Source organism: Rattus rattus, chromosome 12 (genome assembly GCF_011064425.1).
Source record: "Rattus rattus isolate New Zealand chromosome 12, Rrattus_CSIRO_v1, whole genome shotgun sequence".
In the NCBI taxonomy this organism is placed as follows: domain Eukaryota; kingdom Metazoa; phylum Chordata; class Mammalia; order Rodentia; family Muridae; genus Rattus; species Rattus rattus.
In genome coordinates, this window is record NC_046165.1 from 81,806,846 (window position 1) to 81,834,633 (window position 27,788).

Here is a 27,788-nt window from a genome sequence, read left to right on the forward strand (position 1 = left end):
CACCAAGTCCATTTTACCACAATTAATTGAAACATAGCACAAAGGAACTCTGAGACTTGTCAGAATATTTAATTACTTTTAACTATAATTTGATACATTTGCTCATTGTAGGCACAAAAAAAGGATAAAGATATATTCATTTCAGACTATTGTGTGGAGTTTAATGTTCTTAAATGCTCTTTAAAATTTAGAGAAAATTGTGCCTGATTTCATCACACCCGAGGGATCCTTAATTTGTTTGTTGTATGAGGAGTTACAATAGACACAAACAGGCTGCATAACTGTTTGCTTGCCGTTGTGAGACTATGCTATCGAACTATGCTTCCTGCAGATGGCTTGCTCTGTTACTCACCTTGTGTGGTTTTATTGGTGTGTGAGAGGAACCACAAACACTTTCGTGATGTTTTCAATTTTGAGTTAATCTCTTCTCCTAGACCCCCACACCCTTTAAAATGCCCTAGAACTGGGCATCTAGTTAGGTAGAATATACCTCCGTGTAGGTGTAGAGGCCTCTTAGTTAGGTGTGCAAGCATGTTTTAGGAGGAGTTTGGGGTGCTTTTACAAACCCAACTAGTCTCTCTTCTAATTGACCGTCAATGATATTTGTTAGCCTTTTGTCATTGTGACAGATACCATGGAGAAACTTGGAAAGGAAGAAGGATTATTTTTTATTTGCAGTTTCAGATGTTTTAATCCAGGGGTAGCAGGCTCTCCCTTTCCTGGGCTGTGAGGAGAGAAACCTTGAATTGGGAGAACAGAGTTTCCGACTTCCTGACACTCAGGAAGCAGGGAAAGAGCTCACAGAAGTTAGAGGCACGAGATGTCTCTCAAAAGCATGCCTCCCAAAGACCTGTGGGCGTTTACTCAGGCTTCCGGCCAGCCCGTTTAGTTATGAGTCATGTACGGCTCTATCCCTTGACAAAGAGTGTCTTCATGATCTAGTAACCTCTTTAAGATTGGATCCGAGGGTTAGGGACTGTCTAGTTAGGGTGTCCATTTGCTGTGAGAGGCACCATGACCAAGGCAACTCTTATAAAGGACAACATTTAATTGGGGCTGGCTTACAGTTTCCGAGGTTCAGTCCATTATCACCATGGCAGGAAGCCTGGCAGCATCCGGAAGGACACACTGCTGGAAAAGCCAAGAGCTCTACTTCTTGATCCAAAGGCAAACAGGAGACTGACTTTTCAGTGTTACTTGAGGCTTGAGCATAGGACCTCAAAGCCCAACCCACAGTGACACACTTCCTCCAGAAAGTCACACCTCCTCCAAGATGGCAGTTCAGAGGCTAGTACTGCTCACTGCTTTTGTAGAAGTCTCAAGTTTGGCTCTCAGCACACAGGTTTAGTATTTCACAGTTGCTCATAACAACTGACTCCAGGGGATTATGACACTCTTTTACAGCTTCTATAGATGTACACGTGGCATATAGACATGCACATAAATAAAAACGAAAGCAAATTAAAAAAAGATTTAAAAAATCATATTTAATATGTTGAGAGGAAGGGAGCTTTTGGAAAGAAAAAAAATGCTCATACAAATTAACACAGTAGAGTTAATGAAAATTCTTGTTTTTCTGAAACTCTCAGACTTCATAGAACCGTCTGAAGATCCAGTTAAGGAGATGGGTAACACATCTGCTTTTATATTCCCTGAGTACAAACATTTATTCTTATAAACTGTGTCCAGTCGCTCTGGGAAATTAAACCATGCACACAGGAAACCGTTTCCTTGATGTCTAGAGCAATAGGTAACTCATAGGACATTTTTATAGGAAGGGATTGGGCCTTTGGGCCTGAAACCTTTTTATCTTTTTCGCTTTCGGCTGGAAATGAGGTAGGCTCCGTAGAAGTTCTGAGAGGAGATGGAGTTTTTGAGAACTCCCTGATGAAAATGCCTGCCACTCATTTAGCTCTCTGCCTAGCAACCAAGTTGACTTAAGATCCCTCCTGCTGAGTGAGATGTGAGCGCCATTGGCTAGTTAATACTATTGGTTTTTAAAGCTCCACTTTCATCTTGTCAGGATCGGTAGACTGGGATGATAGGAGTCTCTGGATTTGTCCCTCTAAAAACTCATTTCGTGATTATACAATCAAGACTCAAAGACTGCCAGCGTTTGAAATTCTTCCTACCCAGGTTTGCCAGCCAATGGGGGATACGTCTTTGTTGCTTACAATGACATTAGAGTTGACCTCTTTCATAAACGTGTGTATATCCGTGTATACTACTGGGCTTTTGCAGTGTTGTGTACAACTGTTCCAGCAATTTGGAGGATTATGTATAACACAACAAAAAGCCTTCATACGCTTTCAACTGACAAGGAACTCCAGACCCATAAACCACAGAGGCTAGGTTGTAGAACTTGCCAGAGTTTACGTTTGCATAACACCTTCTCCTCCTTCCTGTTACTCAAATGATAACCATAGGCAGATTTACACTTATTGTCTGTTCCGAAGAGTGAAACCACGCATTTTCATAAGCACGCTCCATTTTTAATTGTGTAATTAAGTTGCTGACATAAGCAAGTATGCAATTTCACATTAAGGTAAGGATCCGTAAAGGCATGCATTTGCATAATTTAATTTTCTGCACAGAAGATATTGAAAATCAATAGGATGATTCAGAGCCAAACCAGAGCAGTACCATGCTGCTTGCTTGGCTGTCGGAGCTCTGGAGAGGACGGAGTATTAAAATTGATTGAGTTTGGCGTGCTGACTCTGTAGCTGTACTTGGGAACCACAGATTGTTACCGTTTGCAAACCTCTGTTCCTTCGATAAAATATTTAGTTGCTATATATATATATATATATATATATATATATATATATATATAATGTGTGTGTGTGTGTATTGACTGCTATTCGAATAGTTTTAAAAATACGTTTAAAAATCACCTTCTCTTTGAATGATTGGAGGGCTTTAAATCATTTTCTTTTAGGTGCCATTGATACACGATTCCATGGTTATCTGGGGGTGGGCTAGGGAACCCTACATAGCAGATGGACACATTCAAAAGGAAAAGTAATATAGTTGGGAAGGGTGTGGTGCCTGGTGATAGTGTGCTTTGCTCCCCTGGTCATTTGGAGTTGCTTCCCCAAAGGCCAGCCTGTTGTGTTTTCAAACCCTTCTGTCCTGCTGTGTTTTAGTGTTTGTGCTTTCTGGTATTAGCAGTGGTGTAACTCAGGGGAGGCAGAGGGTGACCTTTGGCTGCACCCCCTCCTCAAACCGAACAACATTGAGCAAAAATCTAAGACATTTAAAATTATCATTTGGGTCCTGCTTCCAAACAGTTCAATGTGAATTTCAAGGCACAGAATCCAGGAAAGTTTATGTCATTTATTTGTGAATTCTATTTTTTAAAAAAAATTCACCCCGTTGTTGATAATCATACTTCTTTTCTCACAAGAGCCCATTTATAGATACATAAATTGATGATCAGAAGTTGAAGCGACTGTTTAAAGTAGTGGTTCTCAACCTTCCTAATGCTGCTACCCTGTAATCCAGTTCTTCATGGTGTGGTGAACCCCGACTATAAAGTTGTTTTCATCGACACTTCATGACTAATTTTGCTACAATTTGTGAATTATCTGATATGCAGAATATCGGATGGGTGACTTCTGATTTGAAGTATACCGTCAATTGTCATTGCACGGCCATTTACTTAAATGACAGGGGACAGTTTTGTCTTCTAATCAGTTCATCGCAACTCTCCACCTCTACAGGCTCAGATCAGGCTGGTTTCTAGTTGACTCTGGCCTGTGGGCTTAATGCTATCCCAAGAATCGATTTCTATGGTTTGTCTCCTGGCTCGGCTCCAGGTCCTGTTGTCATTTTAGCTTCTGCCGATCCCATACTTGATCCCCACCTAACCCTTTGTTTTGGGGATCGTATCCCAGTATCTTCAGGGGCTTATGTCTAGCACGCCCACAAGCAAAGAAGACTGATTGCCTGATACCCTTGCGTTTGATTTCATCACAGGGGTTTTCTGGATGCCGTGGCTCGGGGATTCAATGGCTTAAGGAAAGAAAGGGCCAGCCCACGTGTGGGCCGAGGTAGAGGTGCCTGGGTAGCCGTTCAATCCATGATAGATAGATTGATAGATAGAATGGATTATGGTTGCTATTGAAATAGTGACCGTGCATGGAGCAAAATCCCTGTTCTGATGGTGCTGAGGGAGATCATCTCTAGAGCAGTTCAAATTTAAATTTAGTAGAGTTTACTGGAGCAGAAGAAAATAAAAACCGGGCTATGAGCCCAATAACACCCAGACCAAGTTCTGAGAATCCATCCTCTAGGGAGCTCAGACATCATTCCCAGAGAAAGGAGGGAAAGATCTAGAAATCAACTGGGCACGGGCCAGAGAATGTAGCTCATGGCAGTAGAGAACTTGCCCACAATGCACAGGGTTTATTTGTCGTTACCTAATAAGCTGGGTGTGTTGAAGTTCACGCTTGTGATCCCAAACTGGGACATGACATCAGGGACACCAAAGTTCGAGGCCACCCTGGGCTACACGCGAGCTCTTCTTTCAACAAATACAGACAAAACCGTCTTAGTGGGCTACAGCAGAGGCAGTACGCCGATTTGTTTCGTTCGAAACAGTTAACGTCCTGCAGGTTCCCCCGCATCAAGCAGGAGGTTAGTTAAGGAGTAAGTCCCTGAATCATTTGGACTGTTGGGCTTGGGACTGAGTTAGGCTCTCTGCTCGCCCATGTCCTGTGACCTTCGGAAATATCCTCTGCTGCTCCTATTTTACACACGGGGAAATGGAGGTGACCCCGCCAACCCCAACGGAACTGTCACTTACTGCTCACGCTGCTATACTCTGTCCAAAGAGGAATGACTTTGGGGCATTGTGGGAAACACAGTAGACAGATACACATTAAAATATTTATCATATGCGCAAAAAAAGAACTGAATGTTTAGCTTGGTTTAGGGGAGGGAAGCATGAGTGATGCTTTCCTTTGATGTAGGTAAGAACTGTGGACTCACTCTGGTGCTCCAAGTGCCTCATCTACAGACGGATGGATGGTGCATGGCCACATTTTCCTTGCACATTACAGTGAGCAACGACTTAGATTTTTTTTTACCTTGTCATTCGGGACTACTGAACACGTAGAAGGGATAGCAGGTTTTTCCATTTGCATTTGGAGTTTCTCGTGTTCACATTTCCTCTAAGGGCTCATCTGTGTTCCAGTCCCGGTTGCAAGTCTTAAGGTCGTCTTTGCACTTGAAGTGTTTTTTCACCGACCGACACATTCTCATCACAGGTAATGCCCTGGCGCCCTAGATACTGGCTAATCTGAAGAGAAAATATATGGTAGTTCCCATTGCTCTTCTCATTTCAAAGCCAACGTACGTTTCTCCTAACCGTTTTATTTTCTTCCTGAAAGCAGACTTGATTTTGTTTGGGTGCGTTTGAATATTAATGTAGGTGCGCGGTTGGGTATTGTTTTGGGATCTGGGCACCTGCGATATTTGTCTCCGTACGCATCTGTGCGTTCAGGTGTAGGCTCATCACCAGAGGCAATTTGCATCAGATGGAGAGGAGAGGAGGGACGGGCTGTGAATGCAGGAGTGGGGAGATGGAGACTCTCCATAGCAGTAGAGCAGCATCCTTTGGCTTTTGTTGGGTGGATTGGATTCCTTTCGAGTTTTCAGAAGTGGGCAGCCATAATGCAGTGTTTCTGCTGAAGCACAGGTATTGGAGGGATTTGTCCTTCGCTGTCCTCAGGACCACAGGGAATATTTGTGGGCCTAAAGGTGTGGAAGATGAGTGTTCACCCCGAGGAGGCTCCAGTGCAGGTGACTGCTTCTGGGGCAAAAGAGCCTGGTTTTGGTGCATCGGTTTGGCTCTCGGTTCCCATATGTGATTTGTATGGCACTGACACCTAGTGAGTGTCCCTGGACCTGAAACCCCACCCCTCCTCCTACACCTAACAGATAACAAGGAAGAACGCATGTGCTCAGGTCGCTTTTTACACCCAGAACACACGTTTATTCTGGTACTTACAGTCTAAAGCGCACATCAGGGTTCTAAAGGTGATCCGACCTTCGGCAAGGGGAAGCTGCTTCATTTCTTGAATCGTACGCATTTCTGATCACTGAGACCTTTGTATCCAGACTCGGTGTTCTGTAGGCTAATAACAGAATGTATAGCAAGTACCTAGTAAAGGTTTGGATGGGGGCTCCATCTGTAATCACAGCAGGGAGGATGTAGGTTTGAGGCTAGCCTGATCTACAAGGTCAGTTGCAGGTCAGCCTAGACTACAGAGTGACACTATCTCAAGACAGACAAACAGCCACCTAAGTCCAAACATAAAACCTCATAGATATCATTAATGTGAACAGTAAATGTGTTAACGCCTTGATTTGGGTTTTCCTATATAGGTTTTTTTTTTTCCTTCTTTGGAAACAGGTTCTTACTCTGTAACTCATCCAGCCTAGGATAGGATGCAGTCTTTCTGCCTTGGCCAAGTGTTGGGATTAAAGCCACAAGCCACCGTGTCACAACAAAACAACAAAAACAAAAACAAGGTTCTATTTATGCAGCCCCTAAGGCCTATGGTTCTATAAATTGACATTGTCGTGTGAGTCTTGAATATCCTTTTTTGTTGTTCTGTGTCCTGATGACTTGTCTCACTGTGTTTTCCATCTATTCCAGCATTGACTGAAGGCTACGTGGGAACCCTGCAGGAGAGCAGACAGGGCAGCTCAGTGCAGATCCGCAGGAGAAAGGCTTCCGGAGACCCCTACTGGGCCTACTCTGGTGAGTCCAGCTGTGTTGGTTAGGGCCCTGGAAGGGTTTAAAAAAAAAAAAAATCAGAATCAAGATTTGCCTGAGTCCTTTTTCCCGTTTGTTCAAGAAATGTTTGCATTGTTAAAAGTTGAAACATTGAAGCCTGCTTTTCCTGAAGGTTTTTACCTGCTTTCCCAATCTGGAAAACCCACACCCGGTATAGCCACCAACATGTGGTTTGTCCCTGAAGTTTTCTTGTTAATGAGTCATTGTACCAAGCTTGTAACTCTTTGAGAGACAGTGTTGCCTTTAGGACATGCGGTGCCTCTGAAGGCCATCTGAGCATCCTAAAGCATTGGCTAGCCAGTGGGGTCTCTCTGCCATTGCCCAAGAAATGTGAATCCTTATTGATTCTTTTTTTTTTTTAAATCCGGAGCTGAGGACTGAACCCAGGCCCTTGTACTTGCTAGGCAAGTGTTCTACCACTGAGCTAAATCCCCAACCCCCGACCTTATTTATTCTGGACCCTATCCCGAGCTTGCTTTTACTTTGCGCCTTTGAGACACTGAAATGAGAACACATTGTTATAATTTAGTGCATATTACATTAGAAATAACTTCCTTGCCTTTAGAGACCTTTCTGGATTATGCACTAACTAACTAACTAGAAAAAAATACACTAGGTGGATTGTTATTTTTTAAAAGAGATGTTAAAACTCAAAATTTATGGAAAACGGATCATAGCAAATTAGGGAGGAATACTTGAAGAAGACAGACAGGCCACTTTGAAATCACCGTGGCACTGAATAATTCAAATTCCTTGTTTGAGAGAGCTGGGAGGCATGGGTATTACTCTTCATAATAAATCTGTGTAGCATGCAGTGTTGTTGCATATAGAATTTCTGTAATTCTCCTCAGAGTCAGGGCTTCCTTTTCAATCCCAAATTTTCACCTGCAAATCTTGTTAAATTTATGTCAGTGTAAAATTTATAGACCTGATCTTTAATTACCCCTTATCTGTTGGCAGTTTGTATTCTTTTGTCTACTGATAAATCTCCTGCCTCTGTGGGGAGAGTGGCCAAATCTGTTTTGTTTGGCTGCTCACAGACAGTGATGGTGAAGAATTCCACCCCACCCCCTTCTTTGTGATTCGAATTACCCAATTAGAGCCTTCTCTCACCATTTTCTGATAAATGAAGGAAATTGGGAAATGGAAGTCAAAATTATAGACGTATAGCTTCCTGCCAAGACATGCAAAGAAAATTTATCATTGTGTACTCTACGGCCGTGGGAATCAGTCATGAAGGGGCGGTAAAGTGGCCTGTTATTTACAGTTCATCAATTTAGAGTGATAATGCAGTTGGGCAGGAAATTGGAAGTTATAGGGCATTGTTGCAAATGGCAGCCAAGAAGCCAAACTTCTCCCATTGCTAAGTACAGCCAGGGGAGGTGGGTGGTGGTGTCTGTGGAATGGTGGGCCTTGGTCCTCCCTTCTGGTGTAGCTGGGTTTGGGTTCTGTTCACGTTTAGGGACTGGCACACTTATACTTACCTGGAAAGATCCAGGTCATAAATATGATAGACCCTTTCCCGACCATGATCTTTGCCATAGCACTCAGCCCTTGCCAACACAGCAGCAGTGTGGCCCTAGATGCTAGTGGAAACTCCGGATGACATTGTTTGTGAGGCATGGAGCTTGAGTCCTGTTACAAGGAAATACCTTCTTTTGGACTTGTTTTTTTTTTTAAACTGAGCATTTCAAAGTGTTCAGAAGCAGTCTTCCTCACAGGCTGCATAAGAACAGGTAGCCGGCTGGATAATGCTTACATACAGGCTGTAGTGCCTCAGGTCTGGCTTCCTTCAGTAAATGAGCCCCTACTCCTCCAACCCCCAACCCTTCACCCCCCCACCCTCCCAGTTCAGGTAGCACAGTCCATGAAGAGCCTTCTGATGGATCGACCAGTTTGGAAGAGTTTCTCAAGCTACTTGTTAGATGTAATTAAAAAAAAAAAAAAGGAGCAGAGGAAGGAGACAGAGTTCATGTGTACTCTCAGTACCTCCTCTGACATTCTTGAGTCTGGAAGACTTTCAAATGTTAGATCTTTACACATACACATTAATGTGTCTCAGAGATGGAGCCCAAGTCTGAACTGGATATTGTGGTTCATATGTAGTGAACACCCAAAAATGCTTTTATACAATGTCTATCTCTCTCTCTGTCTCTCTCTCTCTCTCTCTCTCTCTGTCTCTATTTCTTTGTCTCTCTCTCTGTCACTGTCTCTCTCTCTCTCTTTCTCTCTCTTTCACACACACACACACACACACACACACACACACACACACACACACACACACACACACACATTTTCCAAGGCTGTCCCAGTGGTTCTTTTGTGGAGGCGGCTCTGGATTGGTTCTCGCGTCAGGAAGATTTGGGGATTATCAGAGATGTCGCTCCGTGTTTGCCCATGGATACAGGAGGGGCAGGAAGCAGTGAGACTTGGCATTGTTAACGTTCCACACTTTAGGCTGGTGCCTTAAAAACCACAGCAGACTGTGGGATTCTCACTCCTGGGATGTACTTTGAGCAGTATGAATGCTGCTTAAAATGTTGGCTCGAGAGAAGTAAGGCTCTTTGTCGTGAGGCATTTTTAAATTTAGCAAAGGTATGTTAGGCCATGTCTCAAAGATCAGTTTAATGGACCAGATCTTCGCACCATGCCTCTGATTCTATGATCCATTTAGGTCCTCCTAGGATATTATTGTCTTTTTTTCCTTTGGGGCGGATAGAGTGTGTAAAGTATGAATCTTGTACAGATGTATAGACCTGTGTGAATACTGGTAACACCAAGTCTGATTTTGGAGGGACTTTTAATTGCTCAGAGCCTTGATTTCCCTTCTGGGAAGCTGGAATAACCACCGTTTCCTTCCCTAGGGTGTCGCATGTGATGCGAGATGACTGGTGTCAGTTGATTAGCGTAGTCTGTGTCATCAAGGACCGACTGCACTTGGCTGTTCTTAACTATGTTTCTCTTCTACTCCTTGTTGGTGCTCCTGAAGCTCTCCTGGAGCCATTGCACTTTCCGGTCGTCACGAGGTGGTGCTGAAGGCTGAGGAACTGAGATAGCATGCACGATTTACATGCTTTGCCCTTGGTGTCTGTTCAAGTGAAGTTTATAGAAAGCGTCCTTGGGTTCCGAGGTGGAGAAGCTGTAGGCTTCCGCCCAAGATTGTACATTAGAGCTATTGTAATGTGACCACATTCATTGCTTTGTGTGCTGTCTGTGGTCCTTCACTATAGCTTCGGAGCTAAGAATAATTAATTATAACTAAGATATATAGTTATTGTGTATGGGTAAGACATGCTCATGTGTGTGCACACTTGCATGTGCTTCAATATATGTGATAGTCACAGGACAACCTTTGGGAGTCAGTGTCCTTCCTCCACCACACATGGATTCCAAGGTCATCAGGTTTATGCGGTACGTGATTGATACACTGAGCTATCTCACCAAACCCCCGAACTAAGGACTTTTGGTGGAAAAATGGAGAATATTATCTGACCCTTCCACAGAAAAAAAAATTCTGTAGGCCCTGTCACATTCACTCTGATCAGAGCCTTGTCTTTGTTTCATCCAGAGCTAACCAAAGAAGGTGTAGAAGCCATTTTTGGTTTTCCTTGTGATCCTCTTCTTCTGGATGGTCGAGGGCTTTGAGGAGGTGATGTGAATGAGGTGGGCTGTGTTTGTGGATAGGTCAAGGAAACAGTCTCTGGGTTCCGTCCCTTGATGTTTGGTGGGGTGCAGTTTGGCAGACAGGACTGATGTCCACTATTCCCATGCTGTCCCACACAGTCACTTCAGACGCTGAGGTGTGAGCTGTGGTTAGGCTTCTCCTTAGAATGGGCACGTTTCAGTGTTCACTCTAGGGTGACCATAGTTACTTGATTTTCATTGATTCATTGACCTACTACAGACCTCCATATTCAATGTGTAAGCTGTCCTTTGACAGATTTATGGAATTTCTTCAACACAGGACTGATGGTTGAGGAGCCCACAGTACTCTGATTGTCCTCATTCAGAGATGGGTCTTCCCGTCTGGTTCTTACTTGGTTACTGCAGCAAAGGGTCAAAGTTTCTATACTAAGTGAAGACGTCATCAAAAGTGAGACATTGGCTTTAGATGCTACCTGTAGGGACTAAGATTATCATTTTAGGATGCTTTTTATCTTTGGGTTTTTCTTTTCCTCATGGGGAATTTCATGAAGGATTACACCAGAAGGAAAAAAAAACCGCAGTCCTCTCAAGTACTTCATTAGAAATATTAAAACAATTTGTCTTCTGTAGTTTTAGCCCACTGAAGGTGTAGAAATTTCTCTGTAACTTCAGGTGATGACAGTTTATGAATTTTGGAGTGTGCCCAGAACTTCTGTAATGGTTTTTACATGAAAAGGCTGTATGTTGGATAGGTCAGGGTTGCAGGGAGGAGAAGTAAGAGACAAATCTGGAAGCTATAAACCTGTACCTTCCTAAACCTATGTGTATTTGTTCTTCCCTTTCAAGGAAGGAAGGAAATCAGGCTGTGTGATCTTCGACCCTGGATTCTCTGCATCTCTAATACTTTCTTTTGCATATAAAGAAATTATATGAGTCAGGATGGGGGTGGGAGTGGTGCCCATCTTCAAAATCCAAAATCCCAAATCCAAACATTCCATTGCCAAAATCCCCCATGGGGAGTTGTGTCCTTGGGTGAGTTGAAGGTCAGACAGGATTCGCCTAACAGGTATCGCTTCTGTGTTTTTTGGCCAATGCATAGCTAAGACCTTTTTTAACCACCTATAAAATGGAAATGAAGGACTGTCCTACAGATGACTGTGAGGTTCAAGTGTCAAGCTTTGTGGCACACACACACAAATTTTGGGTTTTTACCTCACACAGGAAGACCTGATATTCTTTTGGCTCTTAATTGCAGCCTCCTCCACCAGCACATGTCTGTGTGAAGGTTTGTGGCTTATTTCCCCAGTTAAGTGTACAGTTTTTGAGGACAGAGATTATAGCTTTTAGCCCCTTTCCCTCTGCCATGCACTGTGCCTCATTTGATTTTGCAGATTCGATGCATCTTTGTGAGACAGGGTCTCACCGTGTAACCAGAGCTACCTTTGAATTCATGCTGCTTCAGCTTCCCGAGCCCCGGGATGGTAGGAATGTGCCTCCAGATCAGGCTTCAGGGTCCATTTTTTTTTAGCTGGACAAATGGATGGGCAGACAAATGGGAGCCTCTGCCACAGAGCCCGAGTGCTTCAGTGCTCACTAAAGGCTCTGATATTCAGATAAAAGAGTGGGTGATTTACAGAAGACTTTGCCGTTGGAGCCCTTTAAGTAATGAGCTCCCCTGTGAACTGAGGCTATAATTAACTTCTTTAAAATTACATTTCCAGCCTATTTTTAAGAATGTCTGTACAGGGTAAATCAAAATACACATGCCTACAGAAGGCCGCTTTTGTCATCGGAAGAATGGAAGGCGCTGTAGAACGTAGAGGTTTAATGTTAATATTGCTGTATTATTTACTTCTCTCCTGAGGCCTCCTACAGAGTCTCTTAAGGGAGTAATTTCCCCAGACTTCGGTTTTTGCTGTAGATGGCTCCTGACTGGCTGAAACAGAGTTGAGCAGCACAGCCTTGATGTACCTCTCCCACAGCACTTGTGGTCCTCATCTTTATTGACAGTGAACTTCTATCTTTTCTACACACCCCTGTTAATCTGGTTGTAGCTTTTAAGTTAGTTTTTTTGTTTTTTGTTTTTTTGTTTTTTTTTTTTTTTCTGTTCCACATTGAACTGCTTACTGAATGCCAGGGATTGGGCTATAACGACAGGCCCTAGAGAATATTTCTTGCACTCCAAATGTGAAGAAGGGATTGTTCGTTGTGGGAAGGCCTGTCACTGGGGATTTGGAAAGTAAGAGGAAAGAAGCAAGGGGAGTGAGGCTTAGGATTTCCATTGCTGTGAAGAGACACTATGACCACAGCAATTCTTACAGAGAAAATCATTTATTGGGGCTGGTTTATAGTTCAGAGGTTTTTGTCCATGACTAGAAGCATGGTGGCATGTGGGTATGCATGTTGCTAGAGAAAAAGCTGAGAGAGTTCTGCACCTTGATCTGAAGGCTGTAGAAGGAGACTATGTGCCACACTAGGCCTAGCTTGAGCATAGGAGACCTCAAAGCCCACCTCCACACTGACACACGTCTTCCAAAAAGGCCACACTTCCTAATAGTTACAGTGCTTATGGGCCAAACATTCAAACATGTAAGGTGAGTTGACAGGGCCGTTCCAATTCAAACCACCACAGGTCCATGACTGTTGGGACACAGGAGAGAAAGCAAGATGAATTGTCTAAGATGATGCCGGGGTTGGGGGGCGGTGGGTGACTCAATATGGCATCACATTTAATTTAAAATGAGTGAGTGGAAAGGAGAGTGACAGGTTGGTTATAATGATTTAAAAACCTTGGATTTAATCTTACCAAGGTGTATCATTTTCCCCCATATTTCTAGTGCTCTTGACACTTTTATTTCACTGAGTCAAAACTGTGAATAATACTTTTATTTCTGTGTTCTTGTTTGTTGGTCTTATTTCGTTGGTTATTTTTGAGGTTGGGGTAGGATGAGGTTTCTCTTTATGTAGCCCTGGCTGTCCTGAAACTCACTCTGTAGACTGACCGGGCTAGCTTCGTTCTTGGAGATCTGTAGGCCTCTGCCTTTGAGTGTTGGGATCAAAGGCATGCACGGATATCACCTGTCATTATTTTTATGTTCTCCAATAGATGTTTTAGGGTAGGAGGGGCCTCAAGGTAGGAAGTAACTTATAGGCAAGACTGTGTCTTCTTATGTGTTTGTTGTTTACTCTTTGTTTACCTTTGGCTACAAGACAGAGTGACCAATCCACATGATCCAACATTCATTGGCTTCCTAGTTAAAGGCAAATCTGGTGCCAGATGCTTGGGGTTTCCAAACACTTGGTCAAATTTGGCTTTTCCTCTCTGAGTGTTTAAAAGAAGTTTTTTTTCCCCCCAACTCATATTTTTCTGTTGTTCTCTTACATTTGAGTTATTTTTTCTTAAAACAAACAAACAAATAAACAAACAAACAAACAACAACAAAAACCTCCTTTATCCTAATGTTGCTTGGTACCATCTCTTCAGAGATAGCGCCATAAGAGTTTGTAAGGTCGAGCATCGGAAGTGAACCTGACTGTGCACACAAGGAGCTCCTAGGAAGATGAAGCATTTCTTTATCTAGCACTGCCTTGGTGCCAAGTGGTATCATGGTTGAAAGTTTCATTTGGTTCTATGATCGGTCTTTAAAAATGGGTGCAAGCCAGTCCAGATTTCAGTTTTAAATTGGCTCTGAGGTGCTCAGTTTTGATGGAATGTTTTGGTGGACTTTGGGGAACATCTCTAGAATATAAAACATTAAATTATTCCTAAGGTGGGGTGTGTGTGTGTGTGTGTGTGTGTGTGTGTGTGTGTGTGTGTGTGTGTGTGTGTGTATAGGTCAGAGGTTATGGGCTCTGTGGATATAATTTACATAGTCAGGCTTGACAGCAAGCACAACACTGCCTCATCCTCGTGGATGTTTGAGTCCTATCATTCTTTCATCTGCACATCTGGCTTTAGGAAGCTACCTTTGAAAACCACGTGTGCATGTCTCCAAGGTGACGCTCGTTAAGATAGCCTCCATGACCTTCAGTAGGAGCACATGCTGAAATGCTTACCTACCTAGTAGCCACCAAAATGAAGTAGGTTAAACCACAGTGTGTACTGATGTAATCTAGATAATACAGTCCCATTGCGAATAGATCGAGGACTGTGGGGACTACACGCACGCCTGTTGAGAAATGAATGAGACTGTGTCCGTGCACGTGTTGTGAGAATACTATGCATTATAGAAATATTTCGAGAGTGCTTCAATTTCTTATGCCAATATACACATATTTTAAAAGAAGATTGTGCCTTAGGATAGATTGCTGACTTGTATGAAGTTCGTACAGTTTTGCTGGTTACAGTTGAGGGTACAAAGTAAGGAGGGAGAGCCCTACAAATAAATGTAGCCGTAAGGGAAGCAACACCACTTCGGTCTCTTTAACTGTCTGTATCCTATTTTTTTTAGGTGAAACATTTTATAAAATGCTGATATGAACCATGCAGAAATTAATGAACTGATATTGACTTGGCTCGAAAATGAACATCAGGGTTTATTGAGTAAAGCAGTAAATATTGACCGGGGCAGAGCTAAGGTCAATATTTACTTTGACATAACATAAATCCTTATATTCATTAGTCCATAAATTCAGTAGGTCTGCACAAGGCACAGGGTCATAGAGAAGTATATACTTTCCATATCTGTGATGGATCAAAGTCATACATCTTTTCTCCTAGTTATAAATGTGAAAGGATGGTATTTCTGCCTTTGAAACTGGCTCCTTGAGGGGTTGGCGGGGAGGGTTGTGGGTGAGTGGGAAGATTTGATTAAATCAAAAAAGAAAGTACATATAGCCCAGTGCATGCCTAATAACCAGATAGCAGGGATCCACATGTGCTGTGAGATTTACTTAAAGGCTACAGGTTTGCCTTTCATACCTAACAACACACACTCATTTATTGCCCCTGTCTCAGCTCAGAGACCCACTGTCTGATGAGAGAAAACAAATGTCCTACCCTTTGCCCTGCACATTGCTAGGTTTGCTTTAGAGCATTTTCACTGCCAACATATCGTTAGCTCGTGTCATCCTGAGCACCACTTTATTGGCCTTTTCTTGTTGAGATTATCAAGCACATTTGGACTTCCATTCCTTACCTTCTTGTCACCTTTCCTGGAGAAGTGGTCATGGTCGTACTGTCAGGTAAGCAGTCATGGTTTCTCTGCCTTAGGAAAGTCCAGGCTGCTCTGGATTAAATGTCTGCGGTATGCCTCGAGACTGACTTTTCTCCTGGTTTACTTCAGTTCAAAAAGCAAAATGAATTGCAGGGTTGGTTAGAGTGCCTGAGCCTGTTCGAGTCAACTGCAGCGAGCGTCATGTGCCTGCTTTCTCATCTCCCATGTTGTTAAAGTCAGCTGTCTCTCTTCACCAAACCTCATCTCCTCATATGCCACTAAGATGTGGGCTAGGCTGAGAAAATACAGCGGCATTATCTGCATAAGGGAGAGCCTTGTCTTAATCCCTATGTTCTTTAGGCAGCCTACAGGACGGCAGGTTCCAGTCCAACTGTTCTTACGTGAACACTGTCCTTCGTTCATCTCTAACACCCCTTAGTATCTCTCTTGCTGCCTTCCCTTCTGTAGACTAGGTTGGCCTTGAACTCATGAGCTTTCAACTTTATGAGCACTCGGATAACAGGCAGCCACCACCACACCCAACTTTTGATCTTGCTGGCTTTGTGGTTTTAAGACAGTTCAGTTGTTCCATGCACGCACATAGACAGAGAGAGAATGAACAAACACAAATGTAGGTCAGAAGATGGCTTACTGAAGTTGGTTCTCTGTTTTTACCCTGTGGCTCCTGGGATTGAACTTAGATCCCCAGGCTTGGCAGCAAGCCCCTTTATCTGCTGATCTATCCCTCCAATGCGATGTTGCCCTCTTGAGAAACATTGTCTGGTGTTTCAGGAACTTTTCCTTTTCCCTGACTAATATCACTGGAGTATAAAATAATGTCTTCAGTGAGTGTAACATTGAAGGTGATTTTATTTTAATCCAAAAGATGACCAGTTCTTAATCTAATACTGTCACTCCTTCTTGGGTGGTTTTTAGTCAGGGAGAAACTCCAGGTTTGGCACAAATAGGTCTTTTCATGCCTCTGTTGCTTTCTTGGGTATTTTTATAACAAGGAATGATCTGTCTGTCCCCAGAGTCTTTAGTAGGCACATATCTTAGAGTGTTGATGCCGTAATTTCCTGGGGTCTTTCCTGTATGGCAGAACTACTCATTTTCTGTTTGGATATGTTAAACCTCCTGTTAAAGTACATTGAAGATTTTATAAACATTTGACCAATTTAAGGAAAAATCATCTAAACAGAACAGTTTCATCTAAACAATAGTCTAACTACCGTTCTAGCCTGGCACAGTCAACCATCTTCTGAAGGGAATATAGCCATCACAGAGAGGTTGAAACAGTCAGCCAGCCAGCCGCCAACCAGCCAAAGTACTGGAAGGTGGAAAGGTCATAGGGTACAGGATTGCCTGAAGCTGGGGAAGCATGTAGGGTCTGATCAGAAACCATAGCTCAAGATTACTGTCAATGTAACTCTCAGTGTGGACCTCATTCAGCCATAAAGAAAGCTCAACATCTTGATTCACCCTTGGTCCCAGCCCCGCCTCCCCCAACTGCCTTGGAGCTTCATGCTTAAGGATGCCCTCGGGCTCCTGCAGAAAATCTCCACACCAGGCCTCCAACAGCCTGGTATCTGGAATCTCTGGTATGTGTGGAGGCCAGAGGACAACCCAGGCTGTTACTGATTGGCATCTGTACCATTTTCTTTGTGACACAGGATTCTCCTTGACCTGGCTGGTCAGGCAGGGGACCCACCTTCTTCCAACCAACACACATTTTTTGTGCTGGCATTGAGGAGTGAGTGAACTCAGAAAGTGCTTTATTGACTGAGCCCTTGCTAGAGAGAGAGACAGATTGTGTGTGTGTGTGTGTGTGTGTGTGGTGGTGGTGGGAGCGCTGGGAGGGCATGAGGGGCTGCTATATTGCTTCACTTGATCTTGTTATCTTCTACGATGTGGGGAAAGCAGCAGATCCAGACTTCCTGAGCTTTAAGAATGTCTCTTCACATTCTTACCTTGAAGGCCCCCCTTTTATATGCTCGAAAAAGTTCCCAAAACCCACATGAAACTCCTGCTCCCAAAGGCATCATTGGAAAGCTCTGCTCTGGTTCTCGCTGGCCTATTTTCCTCCTGCAGGCTCTGCTTTCTTCCCTGTTTCCTAGGTCCCAGTGTTCAGACACCATTGTTCCTTTTAGCAGTGCCATTAGTATAGTCAGTATTGATTGGTCATGGGGAAATTCTAGAAGGAGAACAAAATGTGAGTTTCTACCAGCCTTTTTGATAAGCGCTGGTAAAGACATGCCATTTGGGGGGTGGGGGTTGCTTTTGGAACTTTCTGTGATAATGGGATGTATTTTCTTATCGCTGTTGTTAAGTAATTACTTGGCAGTCTCTTCTTGACATGAGATTTTGACACTTTCTGGAAGGCTTGTGGCTTTTAGTCTTTATACCACTTCCTAATGAGCTGTCTTAGGACATCCTTTTCCTGTGTGATTGCCCTTTCTCTCAGCATCCGCTAGGGTGTGAAATCTGTGCTCAGGCCCATTGGACAGCTCACCTGGGGTAGAGGAGAGCGCTGGTCAAGGTTTGTTTCCTGTGTGCCTTGTGGTACCCTGCAGCTGGTAGACTGCTAGTGTCACCGAGGTTCCCCCACCCTCCCAATCCCACAGAACTTACTGCCAGGAGTAGGTTTAAGTATCTGAACTGTTTGGGGACGAGTTAGGAGGTTTTAGCTTGTCAGATGCGGGACTCAGCAGTAAGGGTGGTTTACTATATCTTGCAGTGTCTTTCAGCACAGAGTACCTTGGTGCAGCCCCTCTGTCCCTGCTTTGCTGCCTTATGGCACGGTGTACTTCTCCATGCTTTGTCGGCCTCTGGATGGCTCGATCTTCAGAGTCACTTCCTTAAGGTTTTGGTGTGGCTTCCAGAGTTGCAGAAGTTCAATGGCAGAATTATGTAGGGCACAGAAAAGAATAGAATGTGTTTCTACTTGCACCTTTTGTGTGTGTGTGTGTGTGTGTGTGTGTGTGTGTGTGTGTGTGTGTGTGTGTGTATGTGTGTGTGTGTTACGTGCATGCATGCGTGCATATAGAGGGTAGCAGCCAGTTGGAGTATCTTCCTCTGTCCATCCCCATCATGTTTTCCCACACGTTTCTCATTGAACCTGGAGCTGGTCCGTTTGCTTGAATAGCTGCAGAACGTGTCATGGCTTTTCTGCCTGGATTCCTCACCCTGCATGCCAGGATTTGTAGGTGAGTGTTGGAGATCAAGGTTCGGTCTTTGTGCTTGTACAGCGAGAACTAAGGAATTCTCTCAACCTTCATGCCTTCTTTCTCAAAGCAAATATCATAAACTGCTCCTCAAATCACCCCAACCCCTGGCAAGTCGACCTTGGTATTTCACTGCCTAGATCTTATCACATGCTCCTGCATCAGCCAGTCAGAATGTGTTTGGGATAATCCGCCGAGCCCAGTGTGTGTGGAGACCAAGCATCCCAGGCAAAAGCAAAAGGGGAGAGGTGGTAGGATTCAGAAGGGCTAAGGGATGTATCCAAAAATCACTGCTGATTTTGTTCAGCCTCAGTGGGAGCCTTCTGCTTCAGCATTTTGCCTAAGAATAAGAGCTTTTCATTGGTTTATAGCAATGGTTTCCAGCTATCTCCTTAGGGAACACTTAGACGAAGTCTGAAGATGCTGTTGTCTGGTAAGCAGTTGGTGGTTAGCGGATGGAAGCCCAGGGTGTAGCCTTCCGTCTTCTACAGCAGATAAATCCCACAGGAAAGGACCGCCTGGCTTAAATGCAGTAAAACCAGAGTTGGGCAACCCTGTCTTAGAGGCTTCAGGATAGATTGCCTTTAGGTTATCAGTCACCATGATATTGTGACTCTAACTCTGTAGGCTGTTATCCATCAGATTTATGTTGTGTTAGTGGTGTGTGTGTGTGTGTGTGTGTGTGTGTGTGTGTGTGTGTGTGTGTTCACATAGATATACCCATACTGGAGGTTTGATATCAGGTATCTTCCTCTCTTTCTCTCTGCTTACTTTCTTGAGAGAGAATTTCACCGAACCTGGAAGTTCTTAATTTGTCTATGTTGACTTGCCCACCAGCCCCAGAGGTTAGCTTTTTCTCGTCCGTCCAGCAAGATTCATGTGGTGTAGGGAATTGCTGCTGCTTGCAGGGTCTAGTGAGTGGCAGGGTGTTCAGTGCTTTGTGGGCAGTGAGCCTCGTGGACCATTCCAGAACTCCGCTGTGAAGTGTCAAGGGCATGAATCTCAGTCTGATCATGGTGAGAAGTCTACCTCTTCTGCCATATGGGGCCATGAAATATGGCGTCTGCAGCAGAGAGGTGGAGACTGTTTTTATTGTCATTGTTTGACTTCAAGGCCCCTGATGATTCTTTCAGGTGTCAACTCTTTGCTGTAGGAGGTCATTTGGAGATAATGTCTATGTTAGTATCGTGGACCATGAAGGTCCCTGAAGAGTAATCTGGGTCTATGTAGCACCGTGAGGAAAATGATAGATGCCCGGTTGTAAATCTTTCAAATCACTATAGGGCTGAGAAGGGAATAGCAGCTTCTTGGGATCACCTTTAGGAGGGGAAGTAGAAAAGGGAAGAGCTGAGAATGGTGCATGAAAGGCTAGCACCGTCCAGCTTTTCATCAAGCTTTAGCATCTTCGTATTTGATGAGGTATACATACACACATGCTCATGAACATGCTCATACACATGCACAAACACATATACAAGCTCACACACATACACATGCTCGTGCACATACTCATACACATGCACATCATATATATACAGATACACATGTGCATGCTCATGCACATACACATGTACATACACAGCAGCAACTGCAGGTAGCTCCTGAAGTATATTCCTCATTTCCATACAGATCAACAAGAGCCTCACCATAATGGGTCTTAAGTTTGAGTTCAAAGGTTGAATTCATCCAGTCCCTGTCTCTGGAGCTGACTTCATTTTTTTTCTTTTCTCTTTAGAAAGTGAAATTTTGTTACCTATGGCAGCCACTTGCAGAGTAGGTTAAGCATACTGTAATATAATATATTTATCCTGACCTCCATTGTAGACTTCCAGGTGTGCCTGCGGGACTCTGGGGAGCTTGAGAAGGGGAGAGATCACTCGGATGCCAGGCCCACTCAGGAGTGTGGATGTTAGGACCCTGTCAAATTTTTGTCACTCTGGTTCCCATTGTGTGTTGACTGTGCCTGTCTCTCCATGTTCCTGGTAGCTAGAGTTCAAGTCTAGAAGCTGTTGATGGTGAAGGCCGTGGGAACTACACTCCTCTCCCCAGAGGGATGTTAATCTTATTTTAGTTTTCCCTATCCCCGCCTCTGGATTTTTTCTTAGTCCTATAATTATTTAAAAAAAAATTCAGTCCTATTGAAAAGAGAGTTCATTTTCGAAGATGATTTTTGCATTAAGTTTTCTGAGATTTATGAGTCCAGCCTCGTGATATCAGTGACTAAAGGAAGTACAGCCTGGTTTTGAAAAGGAAGCTCAGTTCCTACCAGATCCATTGTTTAGCATGATGATTACACAAGAATGTTTTGTAATTAAAAATAATAATGAAATAAACATTGACTATCAAAACATGGGCTAGAAAGCAGAGCCTGCAAAACTACATTCTTTTTTTTTGTTGTTTTAAAGTTGGGATTAAGCCTAGTTAGGGTCCTCTGTGTGGTGGGCAGACAATCACCATCGAGATGTATATCTCCAGTCCTCTTTTTACTCTTTGATTTCAGACAAATCTTCCTTTTAAGTTGTCAAGGTTGGTCTTGAACCTGCAGTCTTCCTGCCTTGCTGGCTAAGTAGCTGGGATTAAAGGTTGTTAACCACCAGAACTGGCTTCCCCTGTTTTGAAAGTTGGTTGTTCTCAGGGGAATGAATGCTATGTCATGGTCTTTAACCTTTATTTCCTTTTGATTTCTTCATGTACATGATGATCTCCTTACACCAAATTATTCAGACGTTTTCCTCACGGAGAAATTGCCCCAATACATACATTTTTATTTAAATCATATACTTAAATTTAGCTTCAAATGAGCTCTGCCCTTTGTTGATTATGCTGCATATTGTATGAAGAGCATTTAAAGTATCTTTCTATTCATAGGCGGACAGTTAAATTATTTAGTAAACTGGGCTATGGTATGGAAGGTGGAAAACCTCCATGTTCACTCTTCACACATGCACTGCAGTGTACCAGGGAAGACTTAAGATGCAAGTTAAGGAGATAACGTGATGCATTTTGGGATCGCATTAAGGAAGGAAAGATATTTATGCCTCCGGAGGACAGGAAATATAATGATAAGAATTGTATTAATTGATTTTAGATTTTGTCTGTAAAATAGTGGTCACAGATATATATTTATTAGCATTTCTGTTTATGGTTTTAGAATTTGACAGAGACAGAGTTATTAATTTAAAAACCCAACAATCTCCACGTTTATCACTCCCAAACCCGGATTTATCTCGCTAGAGCTTATAGGTGTGATGTATGCCTTTCGAAGGGGGATGTTTTAATGCAGGAATTAATTTCAGATGCTGGGAAGCTTTTACAGCTACTGTAACTGTTAGTTTCTCAGGCTTAAAAAAGCTTTATTGGTTTATTGGTGTTAGCCTCTGGACTACAGTTTCTTTATGTGAACACAGTTTCATCAGTACGGCATTAAGACCTCTCTGACCATCCCAGGGCTAGGTCTCAGTGAAGGAACTTTCTGGCAAGGGCTAAATGAAGGTCCGTCCCTAGGATCCGAGTGCAGAATAGCAGCAAAGTAGGTTATTTTGTTTTGTTTTATGGGAGGTGGGTTCTCTGGCCAAGGAAGACAGGAAAATGTCAAGATGCAGACGCTAATGTCTTTTTACATCGGAAGTAATCAGTGTCTTCAGGATTTAGAAATGCACATTTCCTAATCTCTTAAATATTCCTTTGGGAAGGGAAGAATACAGGAAAAGGTGTATGGTGGGGATAGAGAGAGGTAGGAGATGGCTTCTCATGAGATCACCATGTATCTGAGGTGATACGTGATTTCCTGACAGCTTTAGGGAGCTGTGCTGGGTCTTGTGGATTGTAACAGCTGGGAGCTTCCTGAGACCGCCTAAGCTACTCTGACCCAGCAGAAGGAGGAGCCACGCCCAAGAACGTCCAAGGTGTTTTCCTCTTCTTCCTCTTAAAGGAAATGGAACACAGTACTGGAACACCAGTTAGTTCCCTGTGCTTAAAAAAAAAAAATGCATGTTTCAGAAAACATGCATGTATATATTTAGTAGAAACGACAACTTTTTACGTTGACGGATGTGAGTTGAACCTGAGCTGAGACAGCAGTGATTCCTATGAGAGTGTGGGGTGGCTGCGTTTCATGCTGAGTTCAGAAATAACAGAATTCTCACTCGTCAATGATCAGAGGAAGGAAGAAATCTTTGAAGAACACAGTTTGTCATAACAAGCAGTCAGATCTGGCATGGCTGGGCTGTGGTCGTGAGGGGCCGTGAGGGTGTCAGGGAAGATTTAATTTTTAAGAGGGAAATCAATGTGCTTAGGGGATATGAGGAAGAAACGTGGAGATGAGGCTCTCTCACTGGCCTTTGTTCTGAGTGTGAAGAATAGTGCAGACTCAAGTGGACAGTCAGACGTATTTCCAGATATTCCCACAGAGGCAGAATTACCCTTAGTTGAGAGTCATTACTCTGTGACAAGTCTGAACCAGGAATAGGGCTGGGAAGATGGCTTAGTGCATAAAGTGTCCACTGACAACAACCTTGAGGACCTGAGGTTAAGTCCCTGGGACAGGACTCCTGTAAAAGGAGCATGTGACCACGTGGTTCTGTAACCCCAGCACTGCAAGCACAGACGTGAGGATCCCTGGACACTGGCGAGCTGTGCTGGCTTAGTCAGCTGCCTTCAGGATCAGAGAGAGTCCCTGTCTCAGAAAATAAAAGTGGGAACAGTTGAGCAAGGCTATCAGCACTTACCTCACACAGATGTGAACATAATACACGTGCACACAGAAATAACAATAGGTAACCATAGCGGAGACTGTGGTAAATTTGTTAAGTGTTACACTTACAGTGTGATACTTGACCTGATACATTTTCATTTTAAAAAAATCTAAAAAAGATATATTTTATTCTTAAGTGTGTGTATGTGTGTGTGGTGGGGGGGTGGGGAGTTGTGTGTTTGTGCCTGTGCCGGTGAGTGTGGTTACCCAGGGAGGCCATAAGAAAATGGTGTGGGATCTGCTAAAACTGGAGTTACTGTGAGCTGCTATATGGACGGCTGGGACCTGAATCTAGGTCCTTCCTCATCAAGAGCAAGAGGAACTCTGAAGCCCTGAGCTATACCTCCAGTCCCTGACCTGACACTTCTGTAGAGTGATTCTAAAAGGTTCTTACGCTAGTTGGGCAGGCTTTCAGGGCTCTCAGCCATTTGCTATGACAAATATTGTAGCAGTGCGTAGTTAATCTGCTTTGTCTCCCAGTGGGTCACCGTGAGCCCTGCACTTGCCCAAGAGCTCTGGATACATGAATGAAAGACACACAGACACAGACACAGACACAGACACACACACAGACACACACACAGACACACACACACACACACCAGCTAATTTCGATATGCTTCAGCTAGGTCAAGGCACTTCTAAACCTCCCCGCAGCTAACACCCATTCCCTTCCGGTATTCCTGGCTTAACCCCTAAATCTATATTTTATCTTTACTGCCCTGTTACTTCTGAACAGCCCCTACCTACTACACTGTTGGATGGCTTCTCTCCCGTAGCTCTTAAATTTGATCCCTCTGCCTCCGAGTCATGGCGATTCTCTTGTTCTTCTCCCTGGCTCCTTTGCCTGTGCAATCTAAAAGTTCCACCTCCATCTCCCTGCCCAGCCATTGGCTGTACAACAATTCTTTATTATCAATCAAAGCCAGCTGGGGGCAGGGACCCTCAGCATCTGGACGTGCAGCTTTTGGGAGCCGAATGAAGACAAAGACCCATTTCCAACATCACAGACAGCCGTATTTCATTTCCCACTGGTTTGTGCTCTGTCAGCACTGAGACGTGGGAATGCCGTTGGTTGTAGTCAATACTGCCAAGGAGAGTCAGGAGCGTTCCAATGAACAGGTACCTGTTGGCCCCACTCTGCACGATTCCACCTCAGGTGAGAATTTCAGAATGAACGACTAGGGTTTTCAACACTATTATTTCAGCAGGACAGTAGTCAACAGACCTGTACCTCATATGTGTTTACAGAGAGAATGTCAGTCAAAGCAGTGGGCACACATGTAATTAATGTTAATTCCCTGAACATGCAAGGCTACAGAGTATATACATACCTGTTCCATCATGCATGTGAATATAGTTATTTTGAGTATTTTCTTCCACATTTCATTCTGAAATGGCTTTGTGAAGGATTTGCAATGGATGATGACTTGAGATTTACTCAAAAAGGGAAATTGGATTTATTTGGGTGATTTTATGTAGAATTTTAACAGTAATTCTTACACTTATTAGGGAATTCCTGCTGGTTTTTATCTTGTATGTATTTGTGTCTTGCATGTGTGAATGTCTATGTATGGTATATGAGCCTAGTGCCCAGGGTAGCCAGAAAGGGCACTAGTTCACCTGGAACTGGAGTCACAGATGACTGTGAATGGTCAAACGGTTGCAGGAAATTGAATGTGGTTCACCTCGAAGAATAGCCAGTGCTTTTAAATACTGAACCATCTCTCCAGCCCTGTGAATTCCTGTCTTAATGCAATTAACAATCGGCTGTTTGAATCTGGGGGAAAGGGGGTTGGAGGAACTGAAAGGTACCCACTCACTGTCATTTGATCATGTAGCAATCACCTTCCCTTGCTGATAACTGGCCCTCTTTGTCACACCTTAGCTTACTTTTGATGTGCTGTGTGGGGTCTTCCATTCTGCCTGGTGGGATCCACCGCTCACACCCTCCATGAGAGAGCTCCTCTTCCTGGCTGTGATTTCCGCACACAGCATCTCTATTGCTCTTGCTCTTCAGTGGATTCCTCTTTTGTTTCTTCAGGTCTTTTGTTTGTTTTTGCTTGCTTGCTTGCTTGCTACTGTTGGCAGGGAGTGAAGCTTGGGTTCAATCGAGAGGGATTGAAATCTGTCTCTTCTACACCGCATAGAGTGCTTCCCCAAGCAGAACAAGGAGAAAATAAGATGCACGATGATGAAGCTTTGACATTTCCCGAAAATGAAGCTTTCAGTTCCCATAATGTTGACTGGAGGTCAGAGAGCATGCCAAGCCATTCACTCTGTGTTTGCCTCATGCTTGCCCTGACGCCTTAGATGGCAGGACCATCTAAGAGTTTGAGATTTTTCTCCTTTTTTTTTTTCTCCCTTAAGTTTTGTCTTAAAAACAAATGAACCAACAAATCTATAGAATTCAAAATTACCTTTTCTCTGGTACAGTCCTTTGAGTTTCATGTGTCCCATGGGGTCCAATCTTTCCACGTGACTTCTGCCCAAGTGCTTGCTCAGGGTTCAAGACCACTGGATGCCATTAGCATATTACTACTTGAGCTTTTCGGGACCTTGGTAACTTGCTTTGTTCATAGTTTGATTGCCACGGAGATGAGATATGAAGCCAGTACCCCCAAAGACTTAATGATGCCTACACAATCCTTGCTTCCCACTTCAGTGTTCTAGTGACTGTCCTGTGTTAGAAATAGTGATAAACAACAGGAAACAATACTTCTCCCACGTCCTCCCCACCCCACCCTGGAGTCTCAGTCACTTTGAGTAGCTTGAGTAGGTATGGATGTCTTGGTGGTTTCGGTATCTTCTTACATTTCCTCTTAGGGATTCTACAGGTCACCACTAGGGGTGATGCTAGGACTTCAAGGGAAGTTACAGAGCTCAGATAAGAAGTGAACAAAGAGAGAGTCTTTGGACCTTTTGAACACTTGAGGCACCCATTGAGGAGTTTGGAGCAGAATTCCATACTTTCCCCTCCTCCTAGCTCCAGGTCTTGCACTCTACAGTCAAGTGCTCTACCACTGAGCTACCCTTCCTGGCTCAAGTGTCTTGTATTACTGCTAGCACAGTGATGTGTAGGCTCGGCAAAATGTGTCACTGATTTGCTTAACTGTCGACATCAGCTCTTTAATTTTTGGCTTTATAGCTTCCAAAACATTTTTGTCATTAGCATGCTTTTATCAATCACTGGGAAAGGGGCAGCATGATATGTCACCCTGTCTTCCTTCCCAGGGTAGCCATTCTAACATTCCCGCATAACACGCATGCACACAGGCGCACACACAGGCATGTTATAGTGTAAAATACCCCCCAGTCAGTTCCTAACAAATCCTTATTTTTAAACAGTGATGTTTTTATCATCACTACAGGCTACTTGAGAATTTTATTACTGAGAAAGTTTTCATTATATCCAGATTTTCGATATTCCCATAGCACTACAAGAACCATCCTTATACCTGTGTGCTTTTTAATTTTGGATGTGAGATGGTTGGGAAAATGAGGTGGCTATGCTGTTGCTTTTCCCCATGACTTTCAAGACTGGGCTTTTCAGAGTTGTTTCCTGTACGGACAGAGACAACATTTAAAGCACTCGTTGGCTTATCAGCCTCCGGATCGAAAGCATGCTGATGAGTCTCCTGAGTGAGCTTCTCATTGGTTGGTATTCAGAAGAATGCTGGTTTGTGTTTAAGGGCATTGAAGGTATTTCTCTAGCATCTCTTTTAGGATGTTGGACAAGGGTTGGCAAGCAAAATATTTTTCAGCAAAACATGGGATAAAGACTATGTAATAAATATTACTAGAGACTTAGGAGATAGGATTATGTGTATGGGTGTTTTGCCTGCACTGTGTGTATGTAGTGCCCACAGAGCAAGAAGTGGGTTTCAGAACCTCCAGGACTAAGTTACAGATGTGAGCTACCTTGTGAATGCTGGGAATTGGACCTCAGTTGGCCAAGTCATCTCCTTACTGCCCAGGAGATAGGATATTTGCTAGCTGGTGTATTTAAGAGAGAGAACGTTCATCTCGTTTGTTGTTTTCTGGACTGTGGTTGGGTTTGAAAGTCAATGTTTGCTTAAATTGAAGACGGGGAGGAAGGGAAAAAAACCAAAGAATGGATCGCCAGTAACAAACTAATGAAAGACTTGAGTGGAATGTTTAAGGGATGCTATGGGTTTGAAACCTGCAACTTGAGGTGGTCA

General features: G+C 43.6%; 1 protein-coding gene across 2 annotated transcripts in view; it reads left to right on the forward strand.

Annotated features, from left to right (window-relative positions):
* The window catches only part of Ptprg (protein tyrosine phosphatase receptor type G), a 671,028-nt gene that overhangs the window by 153,291 nt on the left and 489,949 nt on the right, over positions 1-27,788 (forward strand). For both annotated transcript variants that reach the window (XM_032918016.1, XM_032918017.1), the window contains exon 2: positions 6,665-6,769. In XM_032918016.1, coding sequence (XP_032773907.1) covers positions 6,665-6,769 — 105 coding nt within the window. The remainder of the gene's footprint in view (positions 1-6,664; positions 6,770-27,788) is intronic.